The 24,354-nt window shown below is 42.9% G+C and overlaps 1 protein-coding gene across 1 annotated transcript in view; it reads left to right on the plus strand.

Moving 5' to 3' along the window:
• Positions 1-24,354, plus strand: part of JCHAIN (joining chain of multimeric IgA and IgM) — a 191,795-nt gene that overhangs the window by 88,080 nt on the left and 79,361 nt on the right. The window contains exon 2 of the mRNA XM_044060369.1: positions 18,298-18,418. Coding sequence (XP_043916304.1) covers positions 18,298-18,418 — 121 coding nt within the window. The remainder of the gene's footprint in view (positions 1-18,297; positions 18,419-24,354) is intronic.

Genomic DNA, 24,354 nt, shown 5'->3' on the forward strand with positions numbered 1-24,354 from the left:
ATGTTTACGTTGACTGTTCCATCTACCTATGTGTGACATGGTTTGTGGCCATAGGGTGCCAGCGGGTCTTTATTGTTGAGCATGTGTTTTCCATGGTCAATTGACATCAATCCTATTAATCCACTGAAGGATGTCTTTCATTGGTGGGAACGCCATGGTTCGACCATCGTATGTCTTTCCCAGCTGTCGTTGATATTGTGCCATTGGTATGGTTCTACAGGTCACCCATCTGTTCTGCTGTATGGGCGTGCGATCCCCATTAATGTGCTGGCGGATTAAGTGCCGTATACTCCGGTATCTGCCCAGCGGTCTGGCTTTGTATGGGGAGTGTCTACTGTAGTCCCTATCTGTATTTCCTGGGTTATGCCTTGTAACAGCTGTGGGATTCCCCCAGGTTTGCAGCTATGGGTGCCATCTTGGCCCTACGTTTGTCCATCTATGGGAACTGCCTACTGGACACTAGTATAGGGCTGTACACATTACACAGCTGCATTCATCATTTTCCGGATGATTGCCATTATTAGTGCGAATGCGCATATGCCATGCCCGTCCCTCACAGGCGGGACAGCGAATCATCTGCCAATCCACGCCGAGACCCATTTTTGCATACCCACGATCCCATGTCTGCAACACTTCGACAGTACCCATTGCACATCCTTCATGTGTGCGGGAATGGGATGTGAGCGCGTCTATTGACACGATGAGCTGGGGAGTCCTATTCATATGTCCTGCATGTCATGGACACTTGTCATCACCCTTGTACACGCTTGTGGTGCCCATATCTACCTGTGCCGTAGTCACGGCTGTCACTTCTTCTGGTTCGCACGATAGCAGCCTGTCGCCAACACCTATGGACAAATATGTGGGTCCTACTATGGACACCGATGTGCATATGTAAAGTGTAGAACATGTTGGACCGTGTCCATTCGGCCAGTGGTTTTGACTGCGCTGTATGTTCCCCAGTCGCGGATGTCTGTTTGCCTACCCATGTTATGTAGTGCTACGGAACCCGTGTCCTTCCACAATTAACCCATATGGTGTTACTGTAGTCCTGCAGGTTGGCAACTGCTTTATGTAAGCCTCAGAGGTCCCATTGTGAACTATCCGCCACTGTATTGCCATAATAACACAGCGGTACATGTAGAACCCATTTATTCATGACAGGATGCTCTTGATGGGTGGGAGCGCGATACTTTAAGCATGCTATGAGCTTCCTAGTTGCCGTTGTTGGAGTGCCATTAATATGTGTTCCACAGGCCGCCCGTATGTTCTGCGGAGTGGAAGCGGGTGATCCCCATAGACTTGCTAGCAGCTTGGTTGCTGTATGCGCGGGATTCGCACGGCTGGATGGATGTCTATGGAGTGTGTCTACTGTTGTTTCCAGCTGTATTTCCTGTGTTATGCCTTGCTACAGCTGTGTTATTTCACCAGGTTTGCTATTCTGGGTGCCATCTTGTCCGTACGTTTGTCCAGCCTTGGGAAATGCCTACTGGACACTGGTGTATGGCTGTACCCATTTCACACCTGCATGTTGCATTCTCCGGTGGATGATTGCCATTATTGGTGGGGGGTAAGCCATGTTCTGTACCCACATCCCTCCCGCGAGGCGGGACAATGGATCCTCTGCCAATCATCTCCGACACCCATTTCTGCATACCCAAGATGCCATGGCTGCAACCCTCGACAGTAGCCATTGCAAATCCTCCATGTGTGCGGGAATGGGATGTGGACGCACATGTGTGGACTCGACAATCTGTGGATGTCTGTGCATATGTCCCTCATTTCATGGACAGGTGTCATCAACCTTGAACACGCTGGCGGTGCATTTCTGCTGCTGTGCCGTAGTCACGGCTGTAGTTCATCTTGGTCTCCTCGCAGAAGAAGAAATTTTTGGGTCCTACAATGGACACAAATGTGCATATGTAAAATGTAGAACATGTTGGACTGTGTCCATCTGGCCAGTGGTTGTGACCGCTGCTGTATGTTCCCCAATCGCGGATGTGTGTTTGACTACACATATTATGTTGTGCTATGAAACCCGTGTCCTACTACGATTAACCCAAATGGTAATGATGTCATGCTGCAGGTTGGCAACTGCTTTAGGTAATCCTCAAAAGGCCCAGTAGGACGTATACGCCACTGTATTGTCAATATAACACAGCGAACATGTATACCCTATTTATTCATTTGCGGATGTCCGTTATATGCGTGAACGCCAGTGTTGAAACATCCTATGACCTTCCTAGTTGAAGTTGTTTGTGTGCCATTAGTATATGTTCCACAGGTCGCCCATTTGTTCCGCAGTATGGGCGAGTGATCCTCATGTTGTTGATGGCAGATCCAGTGCCATATGCGCGGTATTCGCACGGCAGTCTGTCTTTGTATGGGGAGTGTCTACTGTAGTCCCTATCTGTATTTCCTGTGTTATGCCTTACTGCAGCTGTGTAATTCCATCAGGTTTCCAGTTATAGGTGCCATCTCGGTCGTACACTTGTCCATCCATGGGAATTGCCTACTGGACACTGATATAGGGCTGTACAACACTCACACCTGCTTTTACCATTATCCGGTGGATGCTTTGCATCATTAGTGGGGAGTAAGGCACGTGCTATACCGCATCCCTCCACGGGCGTGACAGCGGATTATCTGCCAAACAACATCGAGCCCCATATCTGCATACCCAGGATCCCATGGCTGCAACCCTCCACGGTACCCATTACACATCCGTCATGTGTGCGGGACTGGGATGTGGGCGCACTTCTATGGACACGACAATCTGGGGATTTCTGTTCATATGTCCTGCATTTCATGGACAGTTGTCCCCAACCTTAAACACGCTGGTGGTGCATATGTCTAGCTGTGCCGCAGTCAGGGCTGTCACTTCTTCTGCGTCGATGGCAGCTGGTCGATGCTGCGAATGGATCAAATCTTGGAGTCCTACAATGGACACTGATGTGTATATGTAAAGTGTAGAACGTGTTGGACTGTCACCATCTGGCCAGTGGTTGTGACTGCTGCTGTATGTTCCCCAATCGTGGATGTCTGTTTGACTACCCATATTATGTATTACTTGGCCTGTCTATGTCCACGAGCGGTGGCGGAAATACAGCAAAACCACGACAATGGAGCCTAGTACCAGAACAGTCACAACTAAACAAAGCAAAAGGTACTAGTGGAAGAAAACGGCTCCTTTTTTTCTTTTTTTAGCAGCTTTATTAACAAAAGTAACGAACCAAGCAGCAACACGTAGTTTCAGCAAAACACTCCAAACACATTAACGCTATGTCTCCACACCTGCGTTTTCGTTTGAATACACTTCCTCAGATGCACAATACTACAAGCTCTTCCCCTTCTGCTTAAATACTATTGCTGATTGAATAATTAATCCTAATAATACAATAAGTACTTAATTGCCATATTCTTCATATATTATACTATACATCACATTTACAAAGTGCCTTCATGTCTACCCTTGAAATCATGTTACAATTTATTACATTCCTGCTCACAACATTTTCTATAATTAATTATCAACTTTTATTCATGATATTCAAAACATTAAAATTTGACATTTTATATACAAAAATCTAAACATATAAAATATATCTACAATAATATATACAAACATACAAGTAAAAAACATCCAATGCCCTCTGGTGTCTGGATGAACACATTACAACCAATGTTTTCACAGTTATGCCCAAACTTAATACACTTCAAAGTTTACCCAGGTTCAAATTCATTTCTTACAGATACCCTTTCCCATAATTATCCTGTCACTTCTTTTTACCCTATTTCCACAAAATAGTGCTGATTAATTATATATTTAATTATCTTTAATAATGTCTCAGTATCTTTAATCCCCTGTTATAAATTTTCCAACTCAGAGCTTCGCTGCTCTTATTTTCAATACTGGGGCCAAAGATACATAATTATTCAACCCTGGTGGGTTATAAGCTTCCAAATGAAGTTGCCATAATAACTCTTTGTACTCAATTGTCTCCTCCCATTGTCCACCACGTATATCTTTGTTTACTACCTCTAACACAAAGAAGGTATAATCAGCTTCTTCACATTTTATTTTATGCTTGTACAGAGCATTACACATATCTTTGTCTTCATCTCATAGTTATGCTCGTAGATTCTATCTCTTAGTCTTCTTTCAGACTTCCCACATAAAATGCCTCACATTTCTTACAAATACTTAGGTATATTATACCTTTTGTTTGACAATTAACATATTGCTTACTCTGCACTAATATGTCCCTACTTTTCACATAAATGTATATCTTTATTGCAAATATTCGGGCACTGGGAGCACCTCCCACATTTATGTGTGCCTTTTCTCTCCCTGGAAGTATTGTTTTCCTTAATTCTTCTTTCAAACAAATTTTTCAAATTTCTCCCTTTCTATATGTACATTTCAAGGGTTGTATAAACAGACTTCTTAAATCAGAGAATTCACCAAACTGTACCCATTCTTCCTCCACTATTCTTTGTATGACCTTAGCCTCCCCACTATAATCTGTTATAAAGTTATTTCTTAACTCAAAATTGTTTTTGTCGAGGTTGGTCACCTTCTCAAGGTCATCTTCCTGTCCTAAAATAGGCCGATATTTGTCCACTCTTCCTTCCCTTACTTCCTTCTCAATTTCATCTATTAATTTCCTTGGGTAGCCTCTATCTAAAACATCCCTCTTAGTTTCATACACTCTTCCTCATAATCACTGTCCCTAGAGGTCATCCAACTACCTCGAACATACTGCCCTTTTACTATTCCCTTTTTGTGGTGGTGGGGATGTGGAAATACAGCAAACCTTGGGTCCTGGTCATCTTCATAACAGACATTATTGCATATATATCAGGCCAAAACAGACAATGACACTAAAGATACACTCCACAGTCAAATGATACAGAGCTCTTTCACCCACTGACATGAGGCATCGTCGGAGTACAAAATACATTGGATAGTCGATACTTATACACTTCCTTCAGAGTCAGTTCGAAGTCACTTAATCAATAAACCTGCTCATAGTTAAGTAGACAGTGCTCCAGGTCTTGATGATAACGTGACATATACTGATCAGTGTTGCATACATTACTTAATGGAAACAATAATACACCAGCGATGTGTTAATGTATCTACAATATTGGTAAATACAATCAGTATCCGGACACATAGTTGATAATTGTTGAGAGTGCACCTTAGGATGTAGTGTGTTGATCAGGTTATTGTATATCGATGTGTATATTAGTAGCATTACGATAACAAAGCATGGAATCAATAGGTACTATTTAAGCATATATTTCACAATTGTGAATGTAAACGTGTGGAGGAGACATCCGTAACCTTCTCTGGTTCCACTGGATCACACACGCACACGTACACTCGCATGTCCGGATTGTGTGTTACGCGCACGCGCACATGCATATCCGTATTCCGTTTATATATGTTTACAGTGTCTGTGTGGTTACGTGTTTTGCGTTACTTGTGACTATTGCGGTAACATATGTCTGATCCGGTTGACGGACGTGTGCAGAAAGCACTGACAGCTTTATATATGTAGCGGTGGTTGCAGCATGGACGCTTTACGTACACGTGCACATCTATATGTTCTATAGTCATGATTCCAGCGTGACTGCAGTCACGTTTGAGACTTACTGTGACCAGTGCACGTTAGCTGTTCGTTGTCATTAATATGCATACCCGTGGGACCTATGTACATTTGCATATCACCCCCGCACACGCATGCGTCACAGGCATCCATTCCCCTGCTGGGAAAGGTGCGGTACTGCATGTTGAACATTCCTAATTCCCCTCGCTCATGGCCCAGGATGCATATGTCGTCACCACAGGGCTGTTCAGATGACAGCTGCTTACATCCCATATGCATACCGGCCTTGCATTCTCCGGCTGTTGCTGTGGTGCTTTGGGTTTGGTCTTGTCCGCCCACAGTGCGGGACCGCCCTGACCCTGTCGAATGTTAGATGAGTCACATGGGCACGTTTTGTCCGTGTCCATGGTACTATGTCACGGCCCCCCCCCCCAATTAGTCTTAACCGTGCGCCGAATGTCCGGTGTATCCGTTGTAGATCTCGTTATACTAATTGCACACGGTCTGATCGAAGTAACCTACTGCCATTACTAACCCTCGGTATGTATGGGCTGTGTCGCAATATTACAAGGGTTTGACATTGCGTGGCGTTCACTGAGCCACAGACATGTCCGTTGCTTTTGGCCCGGTTCCGCTGTGCTACACACATTTAACATGGCGTAACAGGTTGAACAGCTCGACACGAGGACATCGGGTTGTCCGTCGTTGTCTATTATTGAATGTCTCTGTGGAGTTTGTTTCACAAAGCGACACATTGTCGGCATTGTTAACGGACATCTCGCGCAGTGCGTCCTCACCGGCGCGGGTGGCGTATGTCTGCCTTTGGCGGCGAACAGGCATTATGCTGTGCCATTCTGTCTGGGGATATATGGTTTCCTTCCTTACGTAGATGATGTGCCATACTAGCAATGACCCTAGCGATGACCAGCGTCTGGGTGTGGGTACTGCTGTATTACCCACGAGAAGAGTGGCCTTAGGGTAAGTGGTGACCTAGGCAGAGGTTGCCACCGATCGTCACCCGCTACCCCCTCCTGGTCTACCTACACCACATAGAGTCTGGAAAGGTGCCCGAGTATAGCAACACCTAGGCGGCAACCTACTTGGCCTCTGCCTAAGGCCGGCTATGTGGGTGGTCCCTTGGGGATCGGACTCGGGAGCGTGGCACGTCTGCCGTTGGTATGTCCAGCATTACCCACATCCGGCCCCAAGGCAGTTAACACAACATCCATGGGTCCACATGGTGTCCCAGCTGTGCACTCCGGGAACTCTATGGAATTTAACCCACACCGGACAGCTGTGTAATCCTAGCCTCACCTCAGGATCGTACCTGAGTAGTAGCACAGGGCGACTGTAGTCACACTCCACATAGATGGTGCCTCCACTGACCCTGGGTATTACCATACCATTAGTTTGACAAGCCTTATCTGCAAAGCCATGGAGATGGATCATAATGGGACACATAGATGAGGACATAGGGGACCCGCATACTTTGGATACAACCCAGTTTAGCTTGGTCATAGTCAGATCATGCCCTTTACGTGTTTCACTTTGTAGAATCAGTCACCAAGGCCATTGCTGAGGGTAAACCAGTCCATACAGCCTACCTCAACCCGGCAGAGGCCGTCGACACAATACCCCTCGGGTATACTTGATAAACCCGTCATCTTGAATGTAAGTCCATACATCGCCCTATGGGTTGCAACCGGGCTAGGTCACAGAACACACATGGCCATAGTTGCTGGCGCCATGTCATACTCACAGCCAGTCACAGGTGGTGTCCCATGGGGCTCAGTCCTGGGTCCACTATTTCCAGCATCTACGTTTCCAATGTACACGCACACACAGGGGTTATGGGTGGCAATGTTTGCATCGACTGCAAACCGGATGCCAAGGTCAGACACACATCTGACACAGATATCCTTCAGGAGTGCCTCACAGATGTGGATAAGTGGTACCAGAGACATGTCCTACAGCTAAATGCCAGGAAATGCATAGGCATACCCTTCGGGATGAACAAGGTTACCCGAGCTACCATATAGGTGGCAGTCCACTGAACACGGAGGGTTACCAGTGATCTGGGGACACGTGTTGTTGTTAACCGTTCGTTAGACACACATGTTGCTAACATAGTTGGGTAGACCTTCCACATTGGCCACATCATCATGAAGGGATTCACATCTAGATCAGGGAGGTCATTGTCCCCTTGTACTCATCACTCAATAGACCTATGATTGGGTACAATGCCCGTTCAGAATGTATCTGACCCAACACCTGCAGCAGCTGGAAAGGCAACAGCAGTTCTTCGACAAGCGGATGCAGGGTCTCAGGTATATGTGTTATACTGACCGACTGAAAGTATTCCAGCTGTATACAGTTGCATACCAGTTGCCCAGAGGTGACCCGTGCCTGGCATGCACGGCTACGTCGAACCAGATCTGATGACTATGCTTCACGTAAATAAGGTAGATCCTCAGAACCACAAGGGCAGCTGGCGTACACCTTGACACTGTCATTAATCGAGCGTGTTGTTGGGACGGATTCATCACCGGACACTCACTATGCTGTGGAGCGACATCCCAGTACATGTAAGGGCAAGCACCTCGCTGGCCTTCTGTTAGTATTTACACATGGATGTCTGCATTGATTTCTTTCTGTAACCTTGTAAATGAATGTTACATTAGCACATTGTGAATCTTTACATTTCGTTGGTCTATTTTACAGTACTCATATTCATACGGTTTATGTGTATATATTATGGTTCATTCATATTACTAGGTGTCTGCAGTTCTGTTAATATATTGGCACAATCCGTAGGACATATACATGTAGCTTACACAGTCAGAGATTTGGAAAACATTTTATGTTGGTTCATGTTTCATATATGTACATATTTTCACATCTTCCTGTGAATACTGTACCTTTCGTAGCAATGTCTGTTGTCCTCACTGTGTGGGATGTGTAACCCAAGTAAGGTTTGTTCGCTTGTCTGCCTTTAAGGCATGTAATTAGTACCTAGCACATCTAATGTACCAACCAATTAATGCTTGTAAATTTAGTAGGTTGAACTACATTGTATGTAGTCTGAATAAGTCTGCTTATGAAGCAGGCGAAGTGTGCTCAAGACACTATGGAGACTGCATTTAATTATTGGTGTGCTCTGGGAGGTCACTGTCGGTCCCTACAGTACCTCGTCTTTGCTTTGGACTTCATCGGCTGGTTGTCTGTGTTTCTTGTATGGAGAATGTCAACTGTAGTCCCTATGTGTATGAGTTGTGTAATGCTTTACTACGGCAGTGTAATTCCACGGGTTTGCATTTATGTGTGCCATCTTAGTCATACGCTTGTCCATCCATGTGAATTGCCTACTATACACTGGTATGGGGCTGTACACATTTCACACCTGCATTTTGCATTCCCGGAGTATGGTGTGCATTATTAGTGGAGAGTGGCGCATGTGCTACGCTGCGTCCCTCCCACGGGGCGGGACAAAGGATTGCCTTTGAAACAACACCGAGGCCTGATTCTACATACCCAGACTCCCTTGACTGCAACAGTGGACAGTACCCATTACACATCCTTCATGTGTGCTGCAGTGTGATGTGGCCGCAGCTGTATGGACCCGATACCCTGGGTATTTCTGTGCATGTGTGCTGTAGTTCATGGACAGCTATCATCAACATTGAACACGCTTGCGTGCCTATGTGTACCTGTGACGTGGTGACGACAATTAGATCACATGAGTAATGCAGGAAGCTAGCAGGCATGCTCTGAACAGAATTTTTGGGTCCTACAATGGAGACCGATGTGCATTTGTCAAGTTAGATGTTGCTGGACTGTGTCCACCTGCCCAGTGCTTTTCACTGCTGGTGTATGTTCCCCAATCGCGGATGTCTGTTTGACTACCCATTCCACATGGTGCTACATAACCGGCTGCGTTAGTACTGTGAACAAATGACATACATCCAAAGATGGTGGTTACCAACTGCTTCATATAAACCTCAGACATCCCAATGGGACATATCCGTCACTATATTTCCAATATAACACCACCAGAACATGTTGCTTACCTATGCATTCATGTAACCATGTTGTCTTCGTAGGTGGGAATGCCATAGTTTACACATCCTACGTGCCGTTGTGTGTGTGCCATTAGTATGTGTTCCACAGGTCGCACATCTGTTCCGCTGTATGGTAGCGGGTGCTCCTCAGTCTGTTGCTGGCAGATTGAGTGCTGTGTACGCCGGTGTTGGCACGAGAGTCCGGCTCTGTATGTGGAATGTCAACTGTGGTCCCTATGTGTATTTCCTGTGTCATGCCTTACCGCGGCTATGTCATTTACGCGGGTTTGCAGTTGTGGGTGCCATCCTGGCCATACGGGTGTCCATCCATGACAATTGCCTACTGGACACTAGTATAGGGCTGTACACATTCCACACCTACATTTAGCATTCTCCGGAGTATGTTTTGCATTATTAGCGGGGAGTAAGGCAGGTGCTACGCACATCCCTCCCACAGGGCGGGAGGAAGGATTGCCTGCGAAACAACACCGAGCACAGAGTCTACATACCCAGAATCCCTTGACTGCAACAATTGACAGTACCCATTACACATCCGTCATGTGTGCGGAGGTGTGATGTGGATGCAGTTGTATTGACCCGGTACCCTGGGTATTTCTGTGCATCTGTGCTGCATTACATGCACAGCTATCAGCAACATTAAACACTCTGGCGGTGCATATGTGTACCTGTGGCGACAATGAGTTCAGGTACGCATTGAAATAAGACATAATTTGGTTCTTTCCACAATTTTTGGGTCCTACAATGGACACCACTGTGCATATGTAAAGTGTAGAGCTTGTCGGACTGTGTCCTTGTGAGCAGTGGGTTTCACTGATGCTGTGTGTTCAGCAATTGTGTATGTGTGCTTGACTACCCATACTGTGTTGTGCTACAGGAAACATGTCTTCCGACACCAGAAACCAATGCTATACATCCATTGTTGCAGGTTAACAACCACTTTCATACCATACCCAGAGGTCACGATTGGGAGGTATTGCCACTTTATTATCGGAACAACACCCCCAGACTGTGTACATCATGGGAACTTTAGGCCAGTCTTACCGGCCATTTCCAATTGTAATTGGCAGACACATGTCAATACATGTATGATAACACATATTGTCATGCAGAAGTTGATCTATGTTATTTGGACATTGGCTTCTGCTTTTGGCATCCGTTGCTGTGAGTGTTGCCAGTTAACATACACATTGCTTGCTCAGAGGCAGACTACACACTACTGCGCAGTACTGTGGTCTCCTTTAAGGACCCTGAGCCAGTGGTCAATGGTACAGCAGCCACTGCATCAATCACATTTGCCATCTACCAGTACCTACAGGACTGCATGTACCAGGCATTCACTTACCCAACTGTGGTTCATTGTACCAATGCCAAGCGTCCAGTGTGGTGTACCCCAGCCATACACATGATGTACAACATGAGGAGGTGGCTACTACAGGGTGGAGCAGACACCTTGTGAGGTGTGACACCCTTGGTCATCATATGTGTAGAGTTACACAATGTCATGGGATTGTCCAGGGCACATTCCACAGATATACCTACATGGACCTGGCTGACAATCATACCACCTTCAGTTGCTATGCTCGACACCTGTGAGGTCACTACCACATATGCTCTGACTGGGTTCACATAGAGGTGGGGTTTACTCAACATACACACATTGCCGACATACAGGCTGACAGGTCCAGTGAGGACATCTCCACACCCTCCACCACACATGTGGAGATGTCTGTACCAGCGGTTTGTGGTCACCAAATGTTCTGTGACACACAGGTGGGACATGCTCTCTCCAGGGTAGTGTGAAAAGCATCCATGAGACCAGATGGTGAGCCCGCTGTGTACTCCACTATCTCATTTGGGATTAGGACCCACAGTTAGGACAGCTATTTCTTTATAGCCTCACCTCAGGTAGGGTGCCCAGGTTGTATCGCATGACAACTGTATTCCCACATCACAGGGCCAATGCCTCCACTGAGGCTGGTTATTACTGTCCCAGTACCCTGAGGAGACCTATCTGCATAGACATGGGGTGGGATCATACTGCGGTTCGTACATGACTGCATAGGGGACATACATACTTCGCATCCCACACGGTTTGTCTTATTCAGGGGCGGTTCATGCCTTTAAGACATGGTTGACATTTTCGGGACGGTCACCCAGCCCATTGCTGGGGGTGTTGCAGTCCATACAGCCTACCTCGTCCTGGCAAAGGGCTTCATAACATTACCCCCCTCAGGTGAGCTTAATGAAACCATTGGCTGGGATGTGAACATGTACATCACAGAATGTGTTGTAAACTGTCTATGTGACACAACCCACATGGTCATAGTTGCTGGCTGCATGTCAGACCAACTGCCTGTCACAGGTGGTGTCCCATGGTGCCATTCCGTGGGTGCACCCTGTCATACATCTACATTTCCACGGTACAGGCACACACGGCGGTGTTATGGGTAACATTGTTTGTAGATGCTTGCAGAACAGATGCCATACTGGGACGGACATCTGACACAGATATCCTTCGAGGGGCCTCCCGGATATGCATATCTGCTGTCAGGGACATGTCCCACAGCTGACTGGTACATAATGCAAAGTCATACCTGTCGAGGGGTAGTAGGTCACCCCTGTACAACGTATAGGTGGCTGTCCACACAGCACAGGGGTGACTACCAGGGATCAGGGGACAGGGTTTGTCGGTCGCCTTTCATTCAACACACACATTGCTATCGTGGTTCTGTGGGACTTCTACATTGACCACCTGTATGTGCAGGGAGTCACATCTGACTTCACAGCCCGACACGCACACGGTCACTATATAGCATAGAACTTCACTTATTTGCCTAAGTATGAGCTTATTGTTGTGGCAGTTTGGTAGCTTATTCTGTTTCTTGGGACATTTAGGTATTTCAGTTACGGAGATAACCGATTCAGGCTACAATTACATTAAATACGGGAAATCATTATGACCTACACTCTTCGCACACTTCCCGTTTTTAATGCTTTATTTCGGAACACGTATGCCAATACAGGGACTGTCCCTCGCAAAGTGAGACGGTTGGTGACCTTAGTCGCTACTCCTGTGTCGGTGCGGCGTGCTGACATGCTGCTGTACACCTTCTCTGACTATGCACACTCACAGTACATTGCTGTACGGACACGGTATTACGCGTATCCTTTGTTCCTTGGACAGGTACATTTCGGGCTGCGTGGGTTTTATTTGCTTCTCTGTTTAGTTAGGACGGGTACTTTGTTGCATACTCTGCGGACATTTCATTCTGCACGGGCCATGGCTGCAGCCATTTCTATTCTGGGCGGACTATGGCAGACAGCACGTTAGGTTGCTCTTCGCCTGCCTGCTTAAACACGCCTACTGACGCATCCTACTTGGGCTCGCTCACGTACACTACGCACATGCCTGTGGTTACGGTGCACTCTCATTAATATGCATATGGCGCTACTGCGCCGGCTATGCAATGCACCGCCGGCGCAAGCCTTACGCCGGCCTTGCGCCGAGCTTCATGAATCCCGGGGAATGTCTATCTAAAACTTGTATATACATAAATAATGCAAAATATATAAATACAATATGTCTTGTAGTAACAATCCCTCATATGCATAACCATATTTGTCCACGTGCTTACAAGCACATAATATCCACTGTCAGCCAGCCCAATGCCTACTGACAAGAACTCTACATGGACAACCCATAACTAGTGTCCATGTGCTCTGACACACACATACACACGTACACACAAACACACAAATGCACACGCACTGGACAAACTGGTGAGCTTGGACTCTAACCCAGCTCAATGTTTTCGTTTCCTTTCCTGGAGATGTTGTGTGGTGGATTTTCCATGTATGTCTCTAGGGGTGACCATCCCCTCTTCTGTCTTGCCATGTCCCTTGAGGGGGTGTGTGTGAGTGTGTATGTTTATGTGTAGGATACTGCCATTGAGCTGGGTTAGAGTCCAAGCTCACCAGTTTGTCCAGTGTGTGTGCGTTTGTGTGTTTGTGTGTACGTGTGTATGTGTGTGTGTCAGAGCACATGGACACTAGTTATGGGTTGTCCATGTAGAGTTCTTGTCAGTAGGCATTGGGCTGGCTGACAGTGGATATTATGTGCTTGTAAGCACGTGGACAAATATGATTATGCATATGAGGGATTGTTACTACAAGACATATTGTATTTATATATTTTGCATTATTTATGTATATACAAGTTTTAGATAGACATTGTGTATTTTTTAAAAAACGCTATCATCTTTATTTCTTTTATACGAATGGATACCAACTTAATCCATAAAGTGTTTTTTTAAAAAAAAGTGATAAGAATGTTTATATGTAATTCTATATTTATTTATTTTTACACATTTCTTGTTATATAGATTATACATACAAAGTACTCATTTCATTACAAGTATTCACATAGTAGTAAAAGGAATTCATTCATTGAACAGTTTTTTATAGGACAGGTTTTGAATTCTAGTATTAAAACATGGACTCTATATTTAGATTATAGGTTCACTAATACTTGTCTATTGTAATGTAAAACCATTTCTTATGGTATTTTTGTTTTGAAATGTGACACAACTAATTCATTAATTGATTAATTGAAAATGTTCTTGACATCATTTCCTGTATTGTATAGTTTAAAAGACAAGAGTTTGGGAGGGCTCTTGTCTTTTCTGAATAAGTTCACGGTTGTAATAAAAGTGGATGAAAGCGCTAATTATCATTTTGCCTCTATTGTGGTCCGATACGCATTTAGCTACTTTGTTCAAGTTTATAACTAAAAAGATTCCCTTTATCATAATCTGATTGATCACGTTGAAATTTACGGAACTTTCTATCCCGTAATTGTTGTTTAAGGCCCAAAAGATCTATGCTTAGTTTGTTCAGATATGCAGTATAGAAGGGATGGCCCTCATAGACTTTGGTCTCTTCGCATAATTTAGTAATAGTAACAATCTCCCTATCTATGACCTGTTCATGATATCTGGCTAATGCTTCGGCAAACCCCATAGAGGTTTGCTGTTGTATACTTGACCATTTATTTATCATTTTTTCTTTTAGCTTTGTCATTTGGAGCCATGCAATTGCCTATGTGTAGGGACTTTTTTGATGTGAAAAGCTGCATTGTCCAAAGCCAAGAATACAGCATCCATGGGACTTGATAAGATCCCCGGCTGCGTCCTACATGAGCTACAAAATGAACTGGCACTACACCTGTGTGCCCTGTTCAGTTACAGCCTTACCTAGGCTATGTCCCTAATGAATGTCGCACTACTACAGTCATCCCCCTCCATAAAGGGGGAGCAACTACAGACCCTGGGAACTATCGCCCCATTAGCATGACGAGTCTGGTATACAAAGCTATGGAGCGCATCATCATGGACCTGCTTAACAAAGATATAGGGAATCTCCAAACTCTTGACCCCACACAGTTTGCCTTTGTCAAGGGAAGATCCTGCCTGCTGAACCTGGTTGGCTTCTTCGAGGCAGTCACCAAGGCTGTGGATGAGGGTAAGGCAGTGCATACAGCCTACCTTGACCTGGCCAAGGTCTTTGATACCATTCCCCACTCAGGTATCATTGATAAACTCACCAAACTAGGCATCAATACTTACATCACTAGGTGGGTTGCAAATTGGCTCACAGGCAGGACCCACAGAGTGAAAGTTGCAGATTCCAAGTCAGACTGTCAACCAGCAATGAGTGGAGTCCCACAGGGCTCGGTCCTGGGCCCTCTCCTGTTTGGCATCTACTTCTCAGAAGTCCAGGCCAACACAGAAGGACTTTGGCTTACCAAGTTCACTGATGACTGCAAGCTAGGAGTCATTATCAACTCCCCACGTGATGCAGACATCCTACAAAAGGGCCTGTCTGAGACCAATGACTGGTGTGGGAACCATGGCCTGAAGCTTAATGCCAAACAATGCGTTATCATCCTCTTTGGAAAAAACTCAGTTCCCACGAATTACCATGTTGATGGGACCCCACTGAACACTGAAGGGGCCATAAGAGATCTGGGCACCCAGGTCATCAGCCACCTCACCTTTGACCAGCACATTGCCACTGAGGTCAGAAAGTCCTTATACATGGCACATCTTATAACCAAATGTTTCGCATCCAGGAAGAAAGAGTTATCATCCCTCTCTACGCATGTACCTGACCAGACACCTACAACAGCTGGAGAGGCCACAAAAGTACCTCAAAAAAAGGATCTTAGGCCTTAAACACATGTCCTACATGGACAGACTCAAGAAACTTCAGCTGTTCTCAGTCTCTTATCGTCTACTTAGAGGTGATCTCTGCTTGACTTACAAAGCCATGTCCGACCCAGCCCTACTTGAAATGCTACACCTAAAGAAATCCCAATCCCCCTGTACCAAATGCTCCAGAGATCACAACCTCATTATCACAATTAACAGAACATGCTGGAGGGACAGGTTCATCTCCCAAAGACTACCCATACTCTGGAATAAGGTTCCCATTCATGTCAAGCAGAGCACCTCGCTGGCCCTCTTCAAAAGAAATCTTGACGAGTAGATGGGTAACAGAAAGTTCACTCCAGGGATCATTCCAGTCACCTTATTGGATAAGGGCACTGTGAACTAACATCTGGTAGCATGGTGCCTGGGCATTTTTTTTTGGCTAGGCTTGTAAAGACTCCAGGGCCATTAGCTTAGTACACTCCTTTGAACCTATGAACCCTGGCCTATGGTTAACTAAGTATGCAGACAACTGTAAATTGGGTGTTATTTGATCTTCAATTGACTTACAATTGCTCCAGCATGGGTTAGACAGTGTTAACAACTGAAGCAAGGAAAATGATCTCAAGGTAATTATAAAAAATGTGTCAAGGTTAATTTTGGCAAACAAAACTGTTTCATTTATGCACCCCTCCAGCCAGACACTGCCACTGCTGTAAGGGATCAAAGTGGTCATGCTGATAATTCCTTATCATTTGTCCATCATGTGTCCACAGTAATTCAGAAAGCCTCTTATCTGGCTCATCTAATTTCCGGGGGCATCTCCACGAGATCCAAAGAGGTCTTCATTCTCCTTGACTCATACTTTATCAGATACTTTGTTGAATGCAATGTACCTTTCTGCATGTATTTGTTTAAACATATTAAACAACCTGAGAAACCTCAGATATTCAAAAATTAAAAGATTAGTTGACTCAAAAGTGTTAGTTATCAGGAGACAGTAGTGTCCCTCTCACTGTACTTAGTCTGTGACAGACTCCTCCATGGAAAACTCTGTCTGGCCTTTTGAGCTATGAAAGATCCAATCCTGTTTGTTCTTCTGCTCCTTTCCAGAACTAATGACACCTCACATACTTGGCTAAAGGAAATAAATCTTTATCAGCAGACAAATAAAAAAGGACATAGCAGATTCATATCCTCCACTACAAACCAAGTAGGTAAACCTAGATAGTTGGATGGGCAAATTCAGAGTCTCTCTCAGTCTATCTTGTCTTGCCCTTCTTGTGGCTAGATGGAACTTCTGAATAGTGCTTTTTGTTTAGGCTTGCCATGGTCTGCAGACTAATTGCCTAGTACTTACCTAAGAACCTATGAAATAAACTTAGAGCTGCCAAGCCATGTATATTTATTTATTTATTCTTTGTTGACTGGGTTATTCCCACTAAGCTAGTAGCTTCTTTTCGGGAGGGGGGGGGGACCCGAAGTGGTGTTTATACTACATGGGAAAATTTGTTCAGGGCATCAGGGATCTCTTATATCCACTTGAGCTATCACTAACTCAAGCTGATGGGGTCATGGTTTAACATCTCATCCAAAGGACAAGACACCCAGGAATGCAACACCTGCCTTATGCTGCATTGCAGTGTCAGCAAGCACTCCATCTACCTGGTGTGGGTATAGAACCCATAGTCTTCTGCACCAAAGGCAAGTGTGCTACTGTTGTGCCATTGACACCGTAGCCATCACTACACATACGTAGAAGCATGCATAGACTTCAGGCATGGTGCAGCAGATCATCATTTTAAGAGGCATGTGTATGGGTCTGGGGATGGCTGCCTGGGTGATTGTCATGATCCAATCAGGTGTCACCTCCATAATACTAGGAACACTTGTTTTTAATCCATATTGGCAGTCCAGATGGTCAACAGACTCAGGGGGAGAAAACAAATATATGAAAAAAAAGTAAATAAAGCTGGAAGAAGAAGAAAGTGTTTTAAAAACTGCTTTAGCATGAAATACAGTTGAGGTGACTGGCTGTACACTTGAGTGATTAAATCAAGGGTATTATGCGTGCTTGGAATGTTCATCCAGCTAATAATAAACAAAATAATTAGTAATTAATTTTGTTGTTGGATTTCATTTCTGAATGAAGTGTAAAGGTTTCATTATGGTGTTTAGATGTAATGAAATGGATGCTTTTCCCCTTTTTGTGGGATATCCCTCCTTTTGAGATATAGGCAAGGTGAATATGGCTAACAGCCAGTCAGGATCAAGCATTTTTAACCAAACTATAATTTATTTTAAAGACAGCTACTGCAACACTAATGCAAGAAGATTGAGAACATCTTATTTCTCTTTTTTACCAATTAAATATGAATAAATGCATTTTTCCAGGTCTGACTAAGAACAAAGTCTTGGTGAATTCAAAGTGCAAATGTGTGACGGTAACATCTCATCTAGTCCCTTCTCCTGATGACCCAGCAAAGGAAATTCTTGTAAGAAACATAACAATAATGTAAGTGTGTTTTACTGGGGCTCTTAGTCCCTCATTTTCTTGTATAACTTTAATATTGAAATAACAGATAAGTAAATGTTCCCAAATATTAATGAATAAAATCATGGAAAATGTATTTATTTGCCTATGAAGTGTTTTATTTGCAGATAAATAGCAAGAACAAAGTTAATGCTCATTTTCACATATGTTGTTTATTAACAAGAGAACAATGTTAACAGACCAATTTCAGACAGCAAAAAGCATGAGCTGACAAATGTACACATATAAACGGATGGTAAATTGCTAATGATGAGAAAACAAAAAAAGGAACCTGTCAGAAATAACATACATGAATAGTGACATAATTTAAAATGTGTAGAGTATCAAATATAAGGTTAAAAGAAAGAATATGTGAGACCAAGAAACAAATGTAAACCACTATCAGCAACCTGTGAGTCAGTATAAAATAGGCAACCATGTCATTAAAGTATTAAACTGTGCAATAAATAAATGAGAACAAAGAACAGGAATTTGGCTCATGTTAACTAAGAGAGAGGCATCAAACACTGTTCGGTTAAGACCAGGAATTCTAATGGATACTTTTGAGAAATCTTTTTGATGTGTAGGGGCAAAATTCCCATATTATCCATATTAGGAACTGTACCCCCTGCCCCCCCCCCCAAAAATATAACTAAATCCGATGTTGCTAAATTTAGGGACGTATTTAAAAAAATGTTTTCTGTATTGCCCTTCCAGTCCATAAGTCTCAATCAATGGACTTTTTGACCTACAACAGTGCCCAGTGGTTACCAAAACTAGAAATACGTACTAAGTAAGAAAACAGCTGTTTGAAACATGAATAACATGCAGTCCTTATTATGTGTATCCCATAAAGGAGGGCAAGCTGGGGATTTTTGAAGAAGAGCTAAGCCAAAGCAGAGCCATGGGTCTGGCTTAGCTCTTAGATCCAAATAAGAGTTGAGCCAGAGCAGACAATCACAGCAGTAGCTCCATTAAAAATAACTACATTTGAAAGTCCAGAGGAATTATTTAAGTAACAAAAAATACTACAGTTACAGCCAAGCAGACATTGACATTGGTAGCTCTCACTGAAATGAATGAATGCTGATGGTATGCTGGTCACACTTCCTAACAGCTTGCACCCAGCCACCTCCTTCACTCTGCCCATGCTATAGGTCTGTTGATAATGAAAAATGGGGAATTATAATAACCAATAGCATATAAGCACACCGCATGCAGGAACAGGAATGTTGCCCTGACCAATAGCATATAAGCACACCACTCTGCATACAGGAACAGGAATGTTGTCCTGACCAATAGCATATAAGCACACCACTCTGCATGCAGGAACAGGAATGTTGCCCTGACCAATAGCATATAAGCACACCACTCTGCATGCAGGAACAGGAATGTTGCCCTGACCAATAGCATATAAGCACACCACTCTGCATGCAGCAAAAGGAATGTTGCCCTGGGTTGTGAAAAAGGTTAATTTTTCACCTTCTGGTCCAATGATGATTTAGTGTACCATAGTTCAACCAAATTTTGCATGTAATGGTGAAGAAACACCAAGGTAAAAATTAGATACACTGCCTAACTGGAAAGCCTTGTGAAATGCTGGATTTTTGTTAGCTGTATGTAAGAAACCCTATTTCAGTTCCCTTAAGCCAACCCACACTAATAAAAAATAAGAATTCTTAATAACCTATTTGGGTACAAAATACACACACTATCCCAGTGAGCTGAGTCCCTTCTGAAAAGGTACACCACCTATGACGGTGAAGTTGCTACAGAATATAATAATAATAATGATAAACTTTGTTCTTTGATGTGCAATGCTCTCCAACAAACAATATCAACCACAACTGGCCTTAGCTCTTATGCATGCCCTCCAAAATGATGGCATCTTTCTGTACACTAATTTCTTACTGAGAAAAGAATGAAAAATATAACAACTACAGTAACATTTTGCTTTTTCAGCCTGTGATTGGTAAACAAATATACTGCCTCCAACAATTCACAACACTTTTATTTTCTAGCAGTAATTCTATGATGGCCTTATATTTTCATGTACAAGATGGCTCCACAGCCCTTCCCCAAAAAGGCAGCCCAGTCCTCTGCACATGTCTGATGCTTGATGGTGAGGAGATTAAAGAAAAAAGAAACAACTTCCAGAACAATATAGTAATTTCAGTATGTTGCTCTTCAACACATATACTCACCCCCAAACATGCACTAATCATCTCTTGGAGATTCACATCATTGAGCTAAAATTAGGGACAAGTGAGGGAAGGAACACAAAAACATTCTGTCCATGCTGTCCTTAACATTGCTAGGCCTTTCCAGTCTCTCCTTCTCTCACTGAAACAGGCTCCTTCTCCTCAATGGAAACATGCAAACACTCTGGGAAAAAAGGAAATAATGCACTCTTCATCCTAAAAATGAGCTGCAAATCTTTTTTATAAAAGAATTGTCTAACTACAATCTTGCAATAGTACTCTCCCATGAAAAATGTTTAAATCTTCTTTTTCAGAACGATGGCATGTAGCACCACCCTGTCTGGTATTCCAGCCAACCTCAATGCTTAGATATGCAGACAGCACTCACAGTCTGCAGGTCTGTTGTGAATCATCTATCAGCAGTTACAAAAATAAATAAATAAAATAAATAAATAAATAAATAAATAAACCTGTGACTGTGGCTCAGCTTTTTCTTGGCTCTTTAACTTGCTGTATTGCAAGCCAGTGATGTACTCAAGCTTGCCCACCTCTAGTATCCCATACAGCTGGATGCAATTAACTGCAAGCAACAGCAGCTGAAAGGGAGTTACAGAAGTCATAGAATTTGTATGCATTATTCTAGTTATGGCAAAATCAACAGTGCATTGATGTTTGGCATCTGTAGACAAATATTCCCGAAGCATGTGAAGTGCCTTTATTCATAGCCTTCTGTACTAATAAACTATTCAGTTTGTTCTTTCATAGCTCAGTGTGATACCTTGCCTGAAACTGACCTCTCAGGGAAGAAAATCTGTGATAACACAGTGTATTAATGTTATTTTCTTATGTTCACATGCATATGTGATATTATAACAACTACAATATAAAAACTATATTTCTCTTTCAGCTAGCATCTTACTTTCTGTTAAAATGGGGACTATTTTTCATGAAACATATAAACATTAGGAGCAACTTGGATAATATGAACAAAGCTTTGTGTTCACTAATTCAGATTCTCTTGCTGCCAGTAAGACAGTCAGGGCTTTCCCGGTAGGGTAATTTGGTTAAAAGCTCCACAGTAATTATGTGTTTGAGACAACTCCACTCACTGATATGAGATGTGTGCAAGTCCATTAGAAAGGGGGTTCGTCCCTCTCCTCCCTGCGTCTACCCTTCCACTTACAGGACTAGGATCCCATTATACTGTGATGGTGTTCCAGTGCACTTCTCATTCTTTCCAGTTTATATTGCAGTGTATATGGTATGTCATTTAATATGCGTGAGGTATATGGTATGTCATTTAATATTTGTGAGGTATATGGTATGTCATTTAATATGCGTGAGGTATATGGTATGTCATTTAATATGCGTTAGGTATACGGTATGTCATTTAATATGTGTGAGGTATACGGTATGTCATTTAATATGCGTGAGGTATATGGTATGTTATTTAATATGCGTGAGGTATATGGTATGTCATTTAATATGCGTGAGGTATACGGTATGTCATTTAATATGCGTGAGGTATATGGTATGTCATTTAATATGCGTGAAGTATATGGTATGTCATTTAATATGCGTTAGGTATATGGTATGTCATTTAATATGTGTGAGGTATACGGTATGCCATTTAATATGCGTGAGGTATATGGTATGTCATTTAATATGCGTGAGGTATACGGTATGTCATTTAATATGCGTTAGGTATATGGTATGTCATTTAATATGCGTGAGGTATACGGTATGTCATTTAATATGCGTAAGGTATATGGTATGTCATTTAATATGCGTGAGGTATATGGTATGTCATTTAATATGTGTGAAGTATACGGTATGTCATTTAATATGCGTGAGGTATACGGTATGTCATTTAATATGCGTGAGGTATACGGTATGTCAATTAATATGCGTGAGGTATATGGCATGTCATTTAATATGCGTGAGGTATACGGTATGTCATTTAATATGTGTGAGGTATATGGTATGTCATTTAATATGCGTGAGGTATATGGTATGTCATTTAATATGCGTGAGGTATATGGTGTGTCATTTAATATGCGTGAGGTATATGGTATGTAATTTAATATGCGTTAGGTATATGGTATGTCATTTAATATGCGTGAGGTATATGGTATGTCATTTAATATGCGTTAGGTATATGGTATGTCATTTAATATGCGTGAGGTATATGGTATGTCATTTAATATGCGTGAGGTATATGGTATGTCATTTAATATGCGTGAGACCTGTTCTACGTAAAGTATGACTAAACAACTGCAGCGCACTTCTGTTAGTGTGCAATATATATACATTTATCTAGCATGTCTATGAAAACACAGTCATAAGATTTATTTATGAACTGGGATTCTAAATTATATGCATACAAATTTCATAAAAAGAACGGTATTTTTGTGAGTGATTAGGTAGTTGAACAAAAAACTGGTAGGTTAACTTTTATTTAGTTTAATTAGAAAATGAGATTTCCTGATTGCATTTAAGGGATGATTACAAAACTTGTAATCCATTCCCAGTAGCTTTTGAGTAAATCTAGCTATAAAAGTGCTCATCTCTAGTGGTTGTTCTTTTGACACCAAGGATACCTGTACACCTACTGTGCAAGACACTAGGGGCTGACCAAGGACTTTTATGAGTGAATTGAAGAAATCCTCCTGCTTGTGATTTTCTGAAATAAAGTAGATCTTCCTCCCTCTTTTGAAGACCCTGGGAGGAACGTTGGATGGTATTCAGGTGTTCAACGTCACCATGTAGCACCTAACACTTGGCAAATCCACCAGACTGTTTTTTTATTTTCACTTTAGAGAATGGGCAACATGTAGATTGCACCCTGATTGGAGAAAGAACATTCTTCAGCAGGGTGTTACTCTACAGGTAATGCCCTCTGAAAAACGAGTCTGCTGCTTCATGGCAGCATATCAAGATGCTGTGGAGATCGGACTGAAAAAAAAAACTAACAGCCACCATTATTTTACACTTGTTAAGTAGAGCTTTTGCTGTTTAGCCAGTGTAAAACAAAAAAAAATAAGAAAAAATTAAAATAAAAAAGCGTGTGTGTGTGTGTGTGTGTGTGTGTGTGTGTGTGAGAGTGTATGCATGTATGAGAGTAAGAGAGAGAGATCGATCAAGCTATTATTTTACACTCACTAAGCAGTGATTTTGCTGTTTAACGAGTGTAAGAAAAATAATCAAACAGGGAAAACTATGCGTGTTTATGTTTCTGTTTGCTTGTGTGAGCGAAAGTGTGAATGAAAGCAGAAGATACTCTATGCATATGTGTGTGTGTGTGTGTGTGTGTGTGTGTGTGTGTGTGTGTGTGTGTGTGTGTATGTATGTGTGGCAAACAGAGAGACAGAGTGAAACATGAAAGAGATCGAGTGATACCTGGCAGCATCAGTTAAGAGGTTTCCTTAACTCTCAACCTCTTAGCTCAAGAAATCTGAATAGAGCCACAAGTTAAGGGGCAACAAAGGACCAATTATATGGACATATTTTAAATATTGCTCTTATACATTTAGAAAGTTGCTAGAATAACAGCGTTTCCATTAGCATGTATTTTCTGAAGGATATGAAAGCTGAAACTCAAATGTCTGTCATTATTTAATGAATCCAATCCCCAGTAATTTCACAGAACAATACAAATTTTAGGAGGAATGGACTAACCGTATGAGCCAAAAATCTGGATATTCTGCAAAAATCTGC

Source organism: Protopterus annectens, chromosome 2.part0 (genome assembly GCF_019279795.1).
Source record: "Protopterus annectens isolate FY-2018-M chromosome 2.part0, PAN1.0, whole genome shotgun sequence".
In the NCBI taxonomy this organism is placed as follows: domain Eukaryota; kingdom Metazoa; phylum Chordata; order Ceratodontiformes; family Protopteridae; genus Protopterus; species Protopterus annectens.